Source organism: Camarhynchus parvulus, chromosome 14 (genome assembly GCF_901933205.1).
Source record: "Camarhynchus parvulus chromosome 14, STF_HiC, whole genome shotgun sequence".
Classification (NCBI taxonomy): domain Eukaryota; kingdom Metazoa; phylum Chordata; class Aves; order Passeriformes; family Thraupidae; genus Camarhynchus; species Camarhynchus parvulus.
The window spans coordinates 6,627,602-6,644,496 of NC_044584.1; the positions used below are offsets into that span (position 1 = coordinate 6,627,602).

At 56.5% G+C, this 16,895-nt stretch overlaps 2 protein-coding genes across 2 annotated transcripts; one reads left to right on the forward strand and one right to left on the reverse strand.

Moving 5' to 3' along the window:
* Positions 1-126: 126 nt before the first annotated feature.
* On the forward strand, positions 127-8,015 carry PDAP1 (PDGFA associated protein 1). Its single transcript, XM_030958075.1, has 6 exons — positions 127-202; positions 3,211-3,302; positions 5,113-5,220; positions 5,570-5,691; positions 6,500-6,651; positions 7,268-8,015. Exons 1-6 carry the CDS (start codon positions 193-195, stop codon positions 7,324-7,326), a joined length of 543 nt encoding a protein of 180 aa, XP_030813935.1. The 5' UTR covers positions 127-192; the 3' UTR covers positions 7,327-8,015.
* A 1,401-nt stretch (positions 8,016-9,416) lies between these two features.
* ARPC1B (actin related protein 2/3 complex subunit 1B) lies at positions 9,417-16,526 on the reverse strand. The gene is made up of 10 exons (XM_030958012.1): positions 16,149-16,526; positions 13,745-13,818; positions 13,002-13,106; positions 12,231-12,453; positions 11,797-11,904; positions 11,313-11,519; positions 10,625-10,700; positions 10,340-10,536; positions 9,827-9,917; positions 9,417-9,687 (listed from the first exon to the last, which is right to left on the reverse strand). Exons 2-10 carry the CDS (start codon positions 13,806-13,808, stop codon positions 9,649-9,651), a joined length of 1,110 nt encoding a protein of 369 aa, XP_030813872.1. The 5' UTR covers positions 13,809-13,818; positions 16,149-16,526; the 3' UTR covers positions 9,417-9,648.
* Between the last annotated feature and the right edge of the window lie 369 nt (positions 16,527-16,895).

A 16,895-nucleotide genomic window follows, 5' to 3' on the forward strand; every position in this document is an offset into this window, starting at 1 on the left:
GCCCCGAGAGAGCCGAGAGCCGCCGGGGAGAACCGGCCCCGCTGCGCTGCCCCGGCGGGAGCACCGGGAGGGCGGCGCGGGCAGCGCAGCGGCGGCGCTCGGGCAGCCCAGCGTGGGGGCCTGCGCTGGGGGCGGTTCCGGTTCCGGTTCCGGGCGCCGCTCGGGCCGGGGGGCCGCGCCGCCATCGCCGCGATGCCGAAAGGTGGTGGGGGCCGGGCCGGGCCGGGCGTGCCCCGCGGGGAGCGGCGGCGGGGGGACACGGGGGACACGGGAGAGGAGGAGGCCGAGGGGGTGTGTGCGTGCGCCGCCCCGGCCCCGGCGCGGGCAGGGCTCGTGCTCGCCCCCGGCGGTGGAGATGCCGCGGCGGCTCCGTTCTCCCGCTCTCCCGGCCTTGGGGGAGCCTGCGGGGGTCCCTTTCCCGGTCCCCGCGCTGCCCCCGTGGCTGTGTTTCCGCTCTGGGGGCGGTCTCGGGTTCCCTTTCCCCGTTCTCGGGGGCTCCGGGGGTGCCTCGCCGCGTTCCCCCCGCCCCTCACGGCGCCGGGCCCGGTCTGAGCCCCCCAGAGCGCCGCGGCGGCGGCGGCAGCAGCGCCTGGGGGTGCCCGCGGCTCCGGGCCGGGCTCCATGTGCTGGGACGGGAACCGCGGCCGCTCCCCTGGCTCGGGGCGTGGGGCTCACGGAGCCCGGGGAGGGGGAGCAGCCCCGCCGGGGGTACCGGGGGCTGGCGGCCATCCCGGGACGGGCTCGGGGGCTCCGAGGGCGGCTCTTTGGTGATGCGGCGGGCTGGGTGTGCGGAGCGGGCAGGGCCTTGCTGCTCCTGGTGTGATTCAGGAGCCGGGATGGGGCACGGCCGGGCTGGATCCACCCAGAACCTTCTCCTCATGCACCATCCGCATAATTGGCTCTCGCGAAGCCCGGGCACACGCGTTAAAACCAGCCCGCATCGTTCCTCCTGCTGCAGTTTGCTCTGCTTTGTTCCATCAGCAGTTCCCAGCCTTTAGCACCAAACTGATTCCTTGCTTAGATTTTATTGAACCCCACTTCGTTTTGGGTCCATTTGCACAGTGATGGGAGATGGGGCTGAAGCTTTCACGTGGCTTTTGTGAAGGCAAAGAACCATAGTGGGTTATAACCCCATTTTTCTTATTTAAATGCCTGTAACTCAGGATTTCCTGCTCTTTAGTTCATTGTACAGATTTCAGTGTTTGATTCAAACCTTTGGCTTTTTGGAAGAAGAGGGGCTTTGGTCATTTTCCCCCAAGTCAGTGGGCGTTGTTGGATTGGTGGCAGAAAAGTGGATTTTGGTACTCACTGTTTAATATAAAAGGGAGGGGTATAAAGAAGCTACTAATACATTTTTACAGGATTATTTCTGATTAATTTCCTTTTTCTCCCCCCTAATACTTTGATTTTAAAATGAAGAGATTCCATCAGTATCATTCCATTCTCTTCCATTTAAATTCCTTAATTAGGCTGTTTAAAGCTGAAGACAAATGTGTTTGAATGTGGGCCTGCCTGGGCACCCTGGGCTTTGCTGCAGGTAAAATCTGCAGGTGATTCTACTTGAAAAGTGCTTCACAGAGGTGGAAAATAAGCATTATCCCTGTTTTCAGATGGGGAAACTGAGGCACAGAGCTGCTCAGTGGTGTTGGACCAGCTCCCTGTGTCTGATGTGAGGTTTGATCTCCCTGTGGGAGCAGAGCCCCATCCCTGCTCTGTGCTGAGCTCTTGTGGGCTTCATTCTTCCATTTGCTTCTTTTTAGGCTTTTAATGTAAAATAATTTCTCTTTAGTTGCTTCTCCCCCCTCATCAGCAGTGTTTATTTGCAGTTATGAGCAGTTTGTGTTCCTTGGTCCTGAGCCCAGTGTGGAATTCTGGCACAGCTGGGTGAGGAGCCCTGGCCAGGCTGGGAGCACAGTTTGGGTATTTGGGGTTGGTGTGTCATAGATGTCACTGCTGTTCCCTCTGGGTGATGCCATGAGCTGGGCAGTGAGGTCCTGTCTCCCCAGGAGCATTCCCATGGCACATCTCCTTCCAGAGGGTGTCAGTGCTCCCACGTGGGATGGCTGGGAGCAGACAAACAGACAAACTCCCGTGTGCCTGCACCAAAGCTTTGGTTGTGCTTTGGCTTGGAGAGCCCATGAGCTTCCCCAGCTGAATCCAGGGACAAGAATTTGGTCTCTGCACTTCCCTGACTTTTGGAAAAATAACTTAGGAGTTTCTGTAAAGCTTCACAGTGGGGTTTTGGGGCAGAGCTAAGGCATTGTGAGAGTCTGTCTGTGCTGAGCCAGGAGAATTGGTCAGGAAATGTTGGATCTCTAAGGCTCCCAGGCCAACAGAGAGCAGATCTCCCATGGATCCCACACAGTGCCAGGGAGGGAGGGATGGATGATCCGTCATCCCTTCCCATCCCTGTAAGGTTCCCATTGTCCTTGGCAGGTGAACTGGGGAGGATGAGAGAGATCCAGAGTTTCCTGCTCCTCCCATGGCACTCCAGGCCTGCTGCAGTGGCAGAGCTGCCCTGCCAGAGTTTGCTTTGTGCCACTCTCCCTCACTCAGGGCTGTGGATTGGCTCTGTCCAACTCGCTTCCCAATTTTTGGGCTGGAATAACCAGAGCAGTGGCTTGAGGGGAGCATTAATGGCTTCAGCAGTTCATTAATCAACAGAATCTGAACTTGGGGCAGTGCCAGCCACAGTGACTCCCCTTCTTGGTTCCTAGAGCTTGTTTTTATCTTTCCTAATAAAGCAATGAAACTGGAGGCTCCTTTTAGGACTTCTTCAGCTCCCATTGTAATTCCCAAAGCTTTTGTCCAATTAGCTTCCTATTTTTTCCTGGCACAGAGGGAGTAGTTAAGGAGCCAAGCTTGTTGGAATGTTGGTTGTAAACACAGGAACACACTGTGATTCCTCCTGTGCAGGAAACTGGGATCTGCTCTGGGACTGAGCATCCCTTTCCAACCTGGGAAGGGAATTGGAGAGGCCATGAGCACAGGCAGGGAAGGGTGATGTCAATAATCCCAATTCTCTGTGTGTGTCACCTAAAAATCTTGGAGCTTTTCACCAAGTTCACTGGGGGGTTTTGTTTAGGGTCTTTCAGAGGAGCTATTTTGGTTTGTCCTGTCCACACCTAAAATCCAGAGAGTGCTGCAGGAGGAGCAGACCTTCCTGGAAGTTAGCACTAAAGCATTTGTTATTTTTATTGTTTTGTGCAGGTAGAAAAGGAGGCCACAAAGGCCGAGCAAGGCAGTACACGAGTCCTGAGGAGATTGATGCCCAGCTCCAAGCAGAAAAGCAAAAGGCAAGGGTATGTGTTTGCTCCTTTGTGTGCTTTCTGTCCTGATTCCTGCCTTATCCAGCCTGGTTTTCACTGCTCAGGAGCAATGGCAGCTTAGCCAAGTGCTGCAGATCATTCCAGCAGTGATCACAGCATGGATCCCAAATATCTCCAGCTGGGGAGACTCCAGTCTGGTTCAGAGGCCTGGGAGACCACCCAGGGCAGCACTGGAAGGTTAAAGGACAGGGAGCTGATTACACAGCAGCTCTGGAGGTCTTTTTTCCCCATATTTCATTATTTCAGTCTCCAGTGTCAGCTCATTTTTTATGCATGTTCTGCTGCTTGGTTTTGGAGAACAAGGACCACATCTTGACATGTTACTGTGTATTGAAATTATTGTATTTACCCACTTTCTATCATAGATTTATGGACCAAACTCCTTTGACTTCTTCCTGGACCCAAGATTTTCTTGTTTGCCTCTGCTTTGTAGGGAGAGATGAGAGTTTTCTGGTCTGGGGCCTCTTTTGGGTGTGTTTCTGTGCCCCAGCACTGGGGGCTCCCCCACTTCCACCACAACCTGGCTGCTGTCATGAAAGCCTTGACTGCTTTTTGGGGATCTTGCTTTCTTCATTCCCAGTTTATCACAGCTCTGGTGACACTCTGATATTTTTCTGTGACTTTCTGGAAGTGCTGCCTCAGCCCAAATACACAGTTCCAGCTGAGGCCTCACAGCACTGACCACAGGAGGATAATTACACCCCATGTAGGAAATCCTGGTGAATACCTCTGAGATGACTCTCAAGCAGTTCTGAGCCGTAGTGTTGAGTCCTTTTTAATGTTTTGCCCAGCTGGAACTCGAGATGATTGTTTGGTTTGCTGCTCTTCCAGCTTCATGTTGGATTTCTTCTTCCAAACTGTAACTCCTCTTGGTTAGTTTCTGATTCCACCTTCTTGGTTTCGTGCCATATTTCCAAATTCTGAAACCACTGATGAGTCTCATCCTGTTTTCCAGAATAATTCCGACTCCTACCAGTGTGATGTCATTCACAAACTGTGTGAGTGTTCTCTGCTTCCATGTTGTTAATTAAAATACTGACTGGAAGTGGAACAGAAAAGCAGGACCCACGTGAAATGTGTGTCTTGTTTCACAGCAAACCAGAGAACTGCTCTTTGAGAAGGATTTATTTTTTATTATAATCCATATCACATAGTGATGGTTACATTCAACACAGATACATTAAGGAAAGCTTTAAAAACCCCCTACAAGTAACAAAATTACTCCTCTTACTGTTCCTTGCTCATCCACTTTGCTGGCTGCTTGATGAGAGATGTTGGTAGTGTAAAACAAGCTGTTCACACCCATGCTTGCTCTTCTTATGATTCAGAAATTAATTCCCAGCTTCTGACAGGTGGAAGCTGTGCTAAAAAGGCTGTAATTCCTTGGATGATAATGTTCAGGTTGGTAGTTGTCAATTTTCTCCTCTAGGTGTTTTTATTTATCCCCAGGATAAGCTCTAAGTTGCATCCATGTAGCTTCCAGTCTCTGAGGTAGTGTGCACTGGAAACCCAGGCCAAAATTCTTCTGGAGAGCTTTGATTTGGGGAAAGTGAAGTGCCAGTGGTGTCTTTTACAGTAATTTTCCTTTTAGAGAGAACAGCAGAGTTGTTTGGAGGTGATGCTGTTGCTGAGGAGGAGCCCTCATTCTGTGACAGCCAAATCCCTTGGTGGCACAAGGCCACATCAGGAACATCAGTGCTCAGAGCTGGCTCATCCCTCCAAAATCTCATTTAAGAGCTGGGTTTGGGGTTTTTAGTGACATACATTTCCTCTCTTTCTGTAGGAAGAGGAGGAGCAAGAAGAAGGAGGAGAAGGAGCAACAGGGGACCCTAAAAAGGAGAAGAAATCTTTAGATTCAGATGAGAGTGATGAAGATGATGAGGATTATCAGGTACTGCATTCTCAGGGCACTTAATGCACCTAATACTTGGGCTGGGGGGGAGATGCACACTCTGGATTCTGAGCAGAGCCACCTGGAGTGCATTTTTTATAGAACTACTTTTAGAAACCAAAAGCATTTTGCCCTCAGAATGAGAGCTTGTGAACATTTACAAATGAAATACAAAGGCAACAAGATTTTTAAAAAGGCAGAAGGTGCCTTGATTCATAAATAGTTTTACTGGCTTGTAGCAAAATGTTGCCTTGTGCTTTTGGGGTGCTTTGCAGTGTGTTTGGGGAGCTCTGTACAACCAGAGCTGAGTTAAGAGCTCCTCAAGCTCCCTCTTGTTCTTGACCCACAGCAAAAGCGCAAAGGAGTGGAGGGGTTGATAGACATAGAGAACCCCAACCGTGTCATTCAGACAACCAAAAAAGTCACTCAGCTGGACCTGGATGGACCCAAGGAGCTCTCACGACGAGAGAGGTGAGAGTTCCCTGCTCACCCTGCAATTTCACCCTGCAGTTTGATGCAGGGAGGTGTTTCCCCTGCTCTGTGGCAGTGTTTCAGGGAGGCCCTTCAAAGTGTGTTGCTGCCTAAAGCAGGCACTGAGCAGCAGCAGACTGGGCTCACTGTGCTTCAAAATGTGGTTCCTTAGAAACTTCACAGGAGCTGTCTGTCCTCTGTGGCTATCCTGGAGCCAGGCACCTGCCCTGGTGCTCTGAGAGAAGGGGATTTAGGCCATTCCTTTCCTAAGGTTTTATGCCAAAAATCAGAACAGAAATTCATTAACCAGAGGTCACTTTGGATCCACTTTAGTCTTGCTGCAGAAGGTGCTCTAGTGACATGTAGCATTTTCCCAGATTCCAGATATTGTGGTGAAATTTTTATCTGGCCAGATTAATTACCTGAAACCCAAAGTTTAATCTTCTAGTTTCATTTAGCAATGGTGAGGTTTGGAAGGGAAGGTTTAATCTTTTTTATTTGGGATAGATTGCTTCAGCAGAAGGACACCTTTGAGGGTAAGGCAGGGAAAAACTTGTCACAGTTCTTGAGATGTGGGGCTGATTCATTTGACCTCCTTGTGTGTCTGTGTCCTTACTTAGCTGAAGGAAGGTAGGAATTATCTCTCACCTCACCCCTTTTCAAACCCTGCAAATAGACAGAACCTGTGCTTGAAAACTGGTGAAGAACCCCCAGTTTTGAGTTTTTTCCTGGTTGGAAAGCCCCACTCTGCCTGTTCCTGTGGGCTTGCCTGGATACTGTGGTGACTGGTGTGTTTTCCTTTGGGCAGAGAGGAAATAGAGAAGCAAAAGGCAAAAGAAAGATACATGAAAATGCACCTAGCTGGGAAAACAGAGCAAGCCAAGGCAGACCTTGCCCGATTAGCCATCATTCGGAAGCAAAGGGAAGAAGCTGCCAGAAAGAAAGAAGAAGAAAGAAAAGGTTAGAGAATAATTAATCATTTTCTCCTACCTTTCCAAGAGGCACATCCCTCCTCTCAGCCTGTGTTGTGTTGCTGAGTGTCATCAACTCCCTTCAGCAAAGCCAGGCTCAGCTGTTTCCCTCTCATAAAGTTTTTGCTTTATAAACAAGAATTGGACACGAGCAGGGAAAGAGAGAAGGGAATTGCCCTTGGTATCCATCTCATCCCCTGCCTCCCAGGCAGTGCTGGCTCCAGTTTGGGGGTTTAGCAGGCTCCTTGTGCTGGGTGATTTATCTGCTCTGCATGTGGGGATCTGAACTGCCCAGGGAGTTGCCAGCACTCCTTCCCTTCCTGGCCTTTCCCTGGGAGGTGTGAACCAGCAGTCTGAACACGGCTCCTTGGTGGCTTCCACAGAGAAATTTGGGCATCAGGGTGATTTGTGGACACCTGGAGAGAGGCCAGTGATAGAAGGGAACATCAAGAGGGGCTGTGCCTCTTACCTCTGAGAAATTAGTGGCATGGGTGGGATTTTTCCATTCCCCAGCTGGCAGGATTCAAATCCCTGGGGCTGCCAGAACTCCCCCAGTCCCTGATGTGCACCATGAAATGATGAAACTCTGTTGTTCTCCTCCCCAGCAAAAGACGAAGCGGCCATGGCAGGTAAAAGACTGCAGTCACTATCCCTTAACAAGTAAGCACAGGCCATGCAAGAGGAGGAAACACCAGGGAACTGTGCCTGGTCCTGCCAGGAGCTCTGCCTTCCATCGCTGCCATGCAGGGCACCCTGCAGCATTGACCTCACCTCCACCTCCAAGAGACACTGACAATGTGTTTGTCCTCATCCTGGCACAGATTTCCATTTGGGGTTAGGGGCAGCTGCTCTCTGCAGTGCAGAGCTGTGCTGCACAGCAATTCCCTGTAACAGTTTGGAAACATGAATGTTTTTGCTGTTTTTAGGATCAAGAACTCGTAGACGGTGGGAGGGGGGCAGGGTGGGAGGGAGCTGTGTGGGAGGGGAGGTGCTTCAAATACTAGATTGCAAGAAAAATAGATTGTGGGGTCGTTTGGGGGTGGGGCATGGGGTGGGGAACTGACTTGGTATGAAATCCCAAAGGATAATGTATCTGAGGAATCCAGTTGGCAAAGAGCCCATCAAATTTTGCTGCAGGGCGTTGCAGTATAAGCTGGGAGCCTGACTTCATGGACATCTGGAGTGCCGTTCCTTCCTGGATTCATCCCTCCTTTCTTGCAGCCAGTCTCCCCTTTTCCCTCCTCTTCATTTTCTTTTTCTCCTCCTTATTAGGGATAGTGCCAGTTTTTAACCACATCATCCTTTGTTTAAAGGAGAAAAACAAACAACATTTATTGTGTCAGATCCAGATGGAAAAAAAAAACAAAACAAAAAGAAAAAAAAAAAAAAACTTGATCAAGTTTAAAAACCACCAAGAGAACTTGTATATTTGGCTGATTAAACTGTAAGTTATCAGAACTGCTGTGGCCTCGTGTGTGTGTGAAGGGCACAGCTGGGGGGTCCTGGGGGAGGCTCAGCTGCACTTGGGGGCTGCTGCTTGTGATGTGGGGTTTGGCTCTGGGTCAGGAGCTCCCTCAGCACACACAGCCTGAGGGAAAAAGCTTTTCCTGCTGATTCTGATGGATGTCTTGCACAATCTGTTTACCACGGTGGAGGAAACAATTACCCTCAGGCCATGTCTGGCCTGGTCCTGTCAGAAGGGCAGTCACAGCGCTGTCACCTCCTCTCAGATGTCTCTGGAGGGGAGCAGCTCCAGCCTGCTGTGCCCCAGGGGGTTTGGGAGCCCTGCTGCCAGCCTGTTCAGGGACACCAGTGCTTCCCAGACTTCCCAGAGGCTGGAGATCCAGCCCCAGGGCTTGGAGCACTGCAAGTCACTGGGAGAGGGGTTGCAGCTGTGGAGATGAAGGGTGACAAACAAGGGATTTGTTCTTGTGCCTGGCTGCAGGGATTTGGGCACAAGGGTGTGACACAGGACTGTGCCCCAGGGACTGTCACCATGAGCTGCTGGCTCAAAGCACAGCTCGGACCAAGCCAAGATTTGGGATAGGAAATGCTCCCAGGGAGCTGTGGAAAATGAAAAGTGCTGGCAGGAGGGGTGCCTGTGCTGTCAGCTCCAGGAGGGAGGAGCTGATGTGGTGGGGACAGCCTGGCATGGGACATTGGGTGATCCTTGGAGCACAGGGAGGTGGATGGGGCAGGACAGGGGGAGGTTTTGGGCTGATGCTGGCATGGAGCACAGCAGGAACCACAGGGGAGAGGGTTGAGGATTGTGAACACACGAAAATGGGTGGAAAAATCTCCAAGTAACAGCTCCCACTGACTGAGGGCTGGAGCAGAACTCGAATGTCACTGTCCCTCTGGCAGCCAGTGCTCCCTTCCCAGGCCAGGGGAAGGTGCAGGATTAGCTGGGCAGCCCAAGGTCTCCGAGCTGGCTCCAGGTTTGGGAATTGCCCACCTGCCAGGACTTTACCAGGGAGCTCAGAGAATGATAAACCTGTGCTCCCTGGCCACTTCCCTCCTCTGCCCTCCATTTTCCCTAACACCAGTCCTGGTTTGAAATGTGCTGAAGCAGGGAACAGAAAAGTGACATTCCCCTTATCCCCACAATCCCAATTCCCCCTCAGCACTGGTGGCAGAAAGGATGTGGCCACCTGTGGCACAGCACTCTGCTCTGCCCTGATCACACCTGTGTTTGCACTGAACTTGTTCTAAAAAATGCAAAAAAAAAACCAACCCATTTTGATTTATTCAGGAAAATCCTTTATTTGCTATTTCTCCAAGCAATGTATGACCAGCATTAGGAAGGATGGTAACAAAAATAGTAAGAAAAATGGAGGTTTTTTGTCTGGAAACAGCCACCAGGGCTGGCTGGCAGCGGGGACAGGCACTGGTGGCATTGTGGCACGGGGTGGGGGTGGCAGAGGGCAGCAGGCAGGGGCAGAGCAGGGGCAGCTGGAAGCTGGGATGCCCTTCCCAGGTGGCTCCTTCATTTGATCTTGAGATCCTTCAGCGCTGACTCCAGGCTCTGAAATGAAAGAGGAAATTAAACAGGAGGGTTTTCAGCAGCTCATGGCCTCCCAAAGACTCTGGGGAGCTGGAAGGGGGAAACTGGGCTGGTTCAGTGCTGGTACTCCCAGCCTGAGGGGTCCACAGGGATTCCTTACCTTGACATCCCAGATGCTCATGCCCCCGTCCATCCCTGTGGTACAGAACTGGGAGCACTTGTCCTTCCCACCAGTCAGCACTGAGATCTGGCTGTGGGTGCAAAGAGAGAGCAGGAATCAGTCCCAGGGCTGAGCCCTTAGGGGTGGGAATGGGGCTGGACCCCCTCATCTCCCCCACAGTGCAGGAAGGAACTGGGGATAGATAGGGATGCTTGGGGATACCCAGGGATGCTCCAAGGATGCTCCAGGACCATCCCAGCTTTTAGGACTAGACCTCTCTACCTCCCCTTCCCACATGCAAGGATTCTTTGGGGATACCCTGGGAAACTCAGGGATACCCAGGGCTGTCACAGCTCCAGGTGCAGGAGCCTCAGTCTCTCCCTCAAACTTGCTGGGATGCCCAGGGACATTCTGGGGATATCCAAGGATGCTCCTGGGCTGGACAGCAGCACAACCAGGGGATGCCCAGGGATCATCAACCCCGAGGTGACCCCAAGCCTGGCCAGCCCCCACCTGATGCTGTTCTTGTGCAGGGTGTCCAGGGTGGCGCTGGCCGTGTCCGAGCTCGCCTTCTTGTCCAGGTTCTGGAAGCGCTCGCGGGCGGTGAGGCCGCGCTGGGAGCTCTGCTTGGGCACGTCCAGCTTCCCCCCGAAGGTCAGGGCGCCCTGGCTCTCCTCGTAGGTGAACAGCATCGGGCAGCAGTCGTGGCCCTGGGGAACAAACAACAAACCTGCCCTGCTCAGCATCCCCGGCCGGCTCCAGCCGCGGCTCCCAGCCCGCGTCCCTGCCCGCACTCACCGCGGCCACCAGGCTGTGCTCGGTGATGAAGGTGACAGCCAGCAGGGGCAGCGTCTCGGTGCACAGGGAGGCAACGCTGCGAGGTGTGAAACACCAGCTGAGCTTCAGCCTCAGCGCTGAGACTGGCACAGCTCATCACACGGGTGGAACCCACGAGGGGAGACACCACCTCCTCCACCCCTGGTGATCTGGGGACGTGCCAGGGGTGTCCAAGGTCCTGGGGCTGAGCCCTCTGTGTTCTACAGGGGATACCCAGGGACGGTCAGAGATACTCCAGGGGTGCTCAGGGATGGTCATAGATACTCCAGAGATACCCAGGGATGGTCAGAGATACTCCAGAGATGCTCAGGGATGGTCAGAGATACTCCAGGGATGGTCATAGATACTCAGGGATACCCTGGGCTACCCCAGGGCTATTTCCAGCTCCTGAGGCTGAACCCCTCTATCTCCCCCATCCGAGTACAGAGATGCTCAGAGGATACTCATAGATGCCCAGGGATGCTCCAGGGATGTTCTAGGGCTAACCCAGCTCCTGAGGCTGAACCCTTCCCTCTCCCCCACCCACATGCATGGACACTGGGATTGCTCTTGGCCCAACCCAACCCAGATACCCCCATGCCCGTGCTGGTTTGGGGGTCAAGCCCTGCTGCCACCCCCAGGCCCCCCTCCTGTCCCCAGCCCTGCTTACGCCATCTTCTTGCCAGCATCAGCGAGGCACAGGGTGCTGTCGTGGCTGACCCAGGCCACGCGGGAGCCGCTGGCCGAGAAGCTCACGCTGTGCACCCACCCACAGCTGCTGCTCGACTCGAACATCAGCTCCCCAAAGGGCATCTTGGAGCCCCAGGGCGTGGGGCTGGGCCGCTCCTCCACCTCCTTGATGTAGGCTGAGAAGATCCTGGGAGAGGGAGAGCCTTGCATGTGTGCCTGGATGCAGGATCTGTGCCACCCTCATCCCTTCCCTTGGCTCAGCTGTGTGACTCAGTTTCCCTGGCAGAGCCTGTGAGGTGCCCCCCTACCTCTCATGGGTGCTGTACCCCTGGGATGGTCCCCAGATCTCCCTGCATCTCCCCAGTGCTCCATTCCCTGCTCCAAACAGCACCTGGGGTGAAGCCCAACCTATCCTTGGGGATCCCCCTGCATGCGCCCCCAGTCCCCCAGCCCCTGCTCCTCACCTGCACTTGAAGTCACAGGAGCCAGCGGCCAGGAGGACGTTGTTGGGGTGCCAGTCCAGGCTGAGCACCGTGGAGCGGATGGGCTTCTTGATGTGCTTGCAAACCCACCTGTGTGCAGAGGGGGTGGCAGCAGAGGGGCAGCATCACCAGCCCCAGAGCCCCCCTGGGATTTTGGGGAGCTGCCTGGTGTTGGGCAGGGCTCCAAGTGTGCCAGGAGCTGCCCTGGGCCACCATCCTGCAGTAGCAGATTGGGCATGGGGAGTCCATCCCTCTATTTCCCCATCTGTCTCCACCTCCAGCTCCTCCATTCTCTTATTTCCCAATCCATCTCCTGTCCATCCGACCGTTCATCCATCCGTCCATCCGTCCGTCCATCCATCCATCCATCCATCCCCCCTCTTTCCCCCTCAGGACAGACCCCCCCAGAGCCTCACCAGTCGTTCTCCTGCTCGAAGTAGCAGATGGAGATGAGGCGGGAGCCGCTGCCCACAGCAAATTTGTTCTCCCTGGGGGACCACTTGACGCAGCGGGCGGCGCGGTTGATCCTCAGGATGACCAGGGTGGGCTTCCAGACGTTGCCCTTGAGGGTCCACACGTAGGCGTTGCGGTCGGTCCCGCACGTCACCAGCCGGTTGCTCTCGGGGGCCCAGTCGATGCCTGGAAGGCAGAGGGGGATGATGGTGGCCCATGGTGGCCCAGGGAGCCTCAGGAGTGGCAATGGTGGCACTCAGGGCTGGGGGGTGTCTGAAGGTGGGGTTGTTCTGGGTGGTTTCTGCTCCACACCATCCCTTCCCATCCTTCCCACCTCAAAGCATTCCATGTCAACCCATCCCACCCCATCTCTCTCATCCATCCACCTCATTCAATCCCATCCCTTCCCATGCCTCCCACACCATTCCACTCCCTCCCAACCCATCTCTCCTATATATCCATCACCCATCCATTCCCCATTCCACCCTATCCCATCCCTTCCCTTCCCATCCATCCCAATCCATCTCACCCCATTTTTCCCATCCATCCCTCTCTACCTCCACCTCATCCCTCTCCATCTCTCCCATCCCCATCCATCCCACCCACACAACCTGCTCCATTCTCCTCCACCCCTGCACAAGCCCCATCCACTGGGTGCCAGTGCCACGAGCAGGGCTGGCAGCAGCTCTGGGACACCATCCGTGTCCCTGTCCCCTCTGCCAGCCAGGACTCACCTGTCACCTGCCCGTTGTGCTCCTTCAGCTCGTGCACTTTGCTCCACTTGGCCCCATCCTTGCGGTAGATGTGAACCTCGTGGTTGTTGGGGCACAGGGCGATCTCTGGGGGTGACAGTGGCCAGGACAAAGCCCTCCCCTGGGTCACAGGGTCCACAGAGCCAACCAGCACCCACCCACCCTTTCCTGGGCTCCAGGTCCCCTCTGAGCCCCATCTGCCTGGGGGGGGTCCCACCAAGCCCCCAGCCCTGCTCCTGCACTGCCCTGATGCTGCAAATTGTCCCTACAGGAAGGGAGAACCCCACACCCCACAGCCAGGGTCATCCCTTCCCTACAGCGTGGTCCCATGGGGCTGGTGGGCTGAGACAGGACAGGGTGGGATGGAACGGGACGGCTGGGGGTGCACAGCTCCCAAATCCAGCCCCATCCATCCCGCCCCGCCTGCGCGGCTCTCGGCCGCAGCACAGAAAGCCCTTTTTGTTCTCCCACATCCCCCGGGCCGCGCTCGGGAAATGCCATCGCCCGTGAATCACCGGCTCCGCTCCCGTCCCTCCCTCCCCGGCCGCTGCCTGGGGCCGGACGCTGTGAGGACACCCCCGTGGCAGGCTCTGTCCCGCACGGGCACCGGGGGGCACCGGGATGGGCTGTCCCAGCCCCCAAACCCAGCCCCAGCCCCGGGGATGCTGAGCCAGGACAGTGCCCGGGGATCCCTCGGGAATTTCGGGAGCCCCAGGTGTACTCACGGGTGCGGTCCTTGTTCCAGGCATGGCAGCTGATGGGCTCCAGCAGGAAGCTGTGGTAGGCCATGGCTCACGGGCTGGGGACAGGGAGAGACCCCCAGGCAGGGATGAGACCCCAGTCCCACAGAAGGATCCTTCCCGCTGGGATCAGCCCTGTGCTGCAGCCCACCATGTCTCTCCGAGAGAGAGTTTTCCTGAGGATCTCCAGGCTCAGAAATTGTCCATTTCCAGGAACTTCTAAACCCTGCTGCCAGCCTGCTCCAGCTGGCTGGAATGTGCTGGGCGGGAGCTGCCTGGGCACACAGGGATGGGGTGCCAGCAGCCCCATGTGCACCCTGGGGTCCCACCACGGGCAGCACCTCCTCTCTCCACCCCAGCAGGGCCACATCCACTCCCTCCTTCCACACCTCTCATTTAGGAAGAGCCAAAGCCCCACGGCGGCACTTCCATCCCATCAGGACTGATCCCTGCTCCTGGCTGAGCTCCCACCACTCCTGCTGCTCCCCAGCTGCCATGGGATGGGGAGTTTGCACTCTACAGGTGCCACGGGAGCGGGAAGGGCTCCGAGCACTGTCACAGCCCCTTGGCCATCCTGAGTAGGGATGGAGGGAAACACCTCGCCAGGGCGTGGCTGGCGACGGGAATTACTCACAGCCTGCTCTCGGCTATTTTGGGAACTCCTTGAACACGTCCCGTTTTCTTTGGCAGCTAAAAACGTTACAGGGGAAGGGAAAAAAGTCCATCTTAGCAAAGTTCCATCCCTGGGCTGGGGAAAAGAAAATCGGAGGAGCTCCATCAGCTGCGTTCTGCATGTGGAGAAATTCCAGGGCTGATGCAGGACAGCCCTGCTGTCACACAACCCCTGGCCAAGGACACGGGCAGGGATGAGGAGGCAGCTGTCTTATCCAGCCCCAGCGATGCCCGGGGATGCAGCACAGGGTGTCCCAAGGAGGGAACAAAGCTGCTGCTGCCACCACGGCCCTCTCCCTCGAGCCCTGAGGATGGAGCAGCACCACGAGGGATGGACAAAACCATCAGCGACAGGCACATTGCAAGAGATCAGGAGAGGAAAAATGTGCGAAAAAGGGATTCGGCTGAAATGAGGGCCTGGCTCAAAGGGCTCCCGGGAGGAGGGATGGGAGGCAGGACACAGCGAGGTGCGTTCTGGCTTTGACACGAAGAAACCAGCAATACTTTTACTTTTTCCAGGTGGTTTGGGAGCTCAGAGGCATAAACGCTCCTCGCTGGGATCCCTGCTGCTCCCTCGCTGAGTGCCCCCCGAAGGGACGAGCTCAGCCTTTGCCAGACACGGGAAGGAGCGAGGGCTGCGAGGGCCGGGCCGCTCCCGGCAGCGGGTGGAGTTTTAATTTCCCCTCGGCCCCTTTCGAGCCATTCCCCGCTCCTGGTGCCCCACTGGCCGAGTCCTGCCCCGGCCCGGAGCGACCCCCGGGGCTCGGCTGCCCCTTCCCCAGCTGGGCACAGCACCAGAGGAGCCGTGCTTACATCCCTCCCTCCCTCCCTCTCCCAACCCAGGGGCTCTTGAGGGAGGAAAACGGGAATTTTCCGAAGGCCAGACAGGACGGGACTGGGAGCTGGAACAGCTCCGTTATCTCCCCGGCCAGTCCAAGCAGTTCGGAAACATCCCCGGAGGAGATAACCAAACCTTGGCAGATCCCCGGGCCGGGGGCTCCTCCCAGTCCCGGGAGGAAGCCGCACAGCAGAGGAGATGGAGTTTGGGTTTTACGAGCCTGGCGGGGTGGCGGGAGGAGGGGTTGTACCCAGTGAGGATCCTGCAGGGAGCTGGGACCCCCTGAAACTCTCCCCGGACACTGTGGTGGACCCTGCACCACCCGGACCCCAACACCGACCCCCGGAGCCTCTCTGCTCCCTGCGGCAGCTGAAGGTGTCATCCTCCTGCTCCTGCCAGCCAGGCTGGGGACACCCAGCGCTGCTGGGGGGGGGTTCCCCATGAGCCAGCCTGGCCCTGAGGGGACACCCCCATCCCAGGGCAGAGGAAGGCGGCTCTGAGCCTCCTCTTCCTCGCACCGGGCGAAGCGGGAAGCAGCTGATTCCCGAGGAGGGGAGGACAGATTGCGGCAGCTCTGTCTCTGCCGGCACCAACCCCGAGGGGACCCCCACAGGAAAACTCTTTCCATCCCCCAGAGCTGTCAGACCGCCGGCAAGAGGAAAAACCCTCAAACTTGCTGACAAAGCTGAGTTAAAAACCCCAAAACATCCGAAACGCAGCCACAGCGATGCTCGCGGGGGGCAAGGGGCTGCCTGCACCCCCCTGACCCCAGCCCGGGGGGATCCCCCGAGCCCTGAGCAGGGTGTGGGCGGCTGGAGCGGTGACAGCCGCAGCCCCAGGGACAACCCCGGCTCCTGGCGGGCGCAGAGCCCTCCTTACCTTGGCGGGCAGCGCGGGCTGGGCTCGGTTCCTGCACGGCGGGGCTCGTTCATGGACTCTGGGCAGTCGACACGAACGGAGCCCGGAGCGAGCGGCGGGAGCTGTGCCTGCCCCGCCGAGGCAGCCCGACCGACTTCCCTTTTCCTCTCCGAGAAATGCAACCACTTCCTTACGTGGGCGTTGGGGGAGCGGAGCCGCTCTGCGGCCGCCCTGCCCCTGTGCCTGCGGCCGGGCCGCTCCGGCACCGCCGCACGTGGACGGGCCCCGGGCCCGGGATGCTCCCGGCCCTCGCTGGACGTGGGCAGCTCGCCCTGGGTGCTCCAGGGGAGGATAGAGCCAGCAGAACAGAAGGGAAAGATCCCCACCGGCTCCCTCTGGCAGCGGGTGTTGCTCACCCCCGGCCCCTGATGAGTTTTCAGAGGGATGGGGACTCCCCGGTGCCGGCCTCCGCCAGGGAACAACCGTGCCCGGAGCCCACCCGGGGCGAGCCGCCCGCCGGCATCGCCTCCCACGGCCGAGGAGAGCCGCGGGATCCCGCGGAGCCGGGATCCGGCCGCCCTCGGCAGCAGCTGCTGCTGGTTCCTGCATCCCACAGAGCCCGGTGGGACCCAGTGCCAGGCTGGCTGTGCTCACCATGCCTGTGTACCCACGCAGCAGACATCCAGCCCTCTGGTTTTATCACCTCTTGCTTCAGAGTAACTAATTTTTATCCCATTCCCGCCTGGATGCACTCACGCCTTCCCTCCT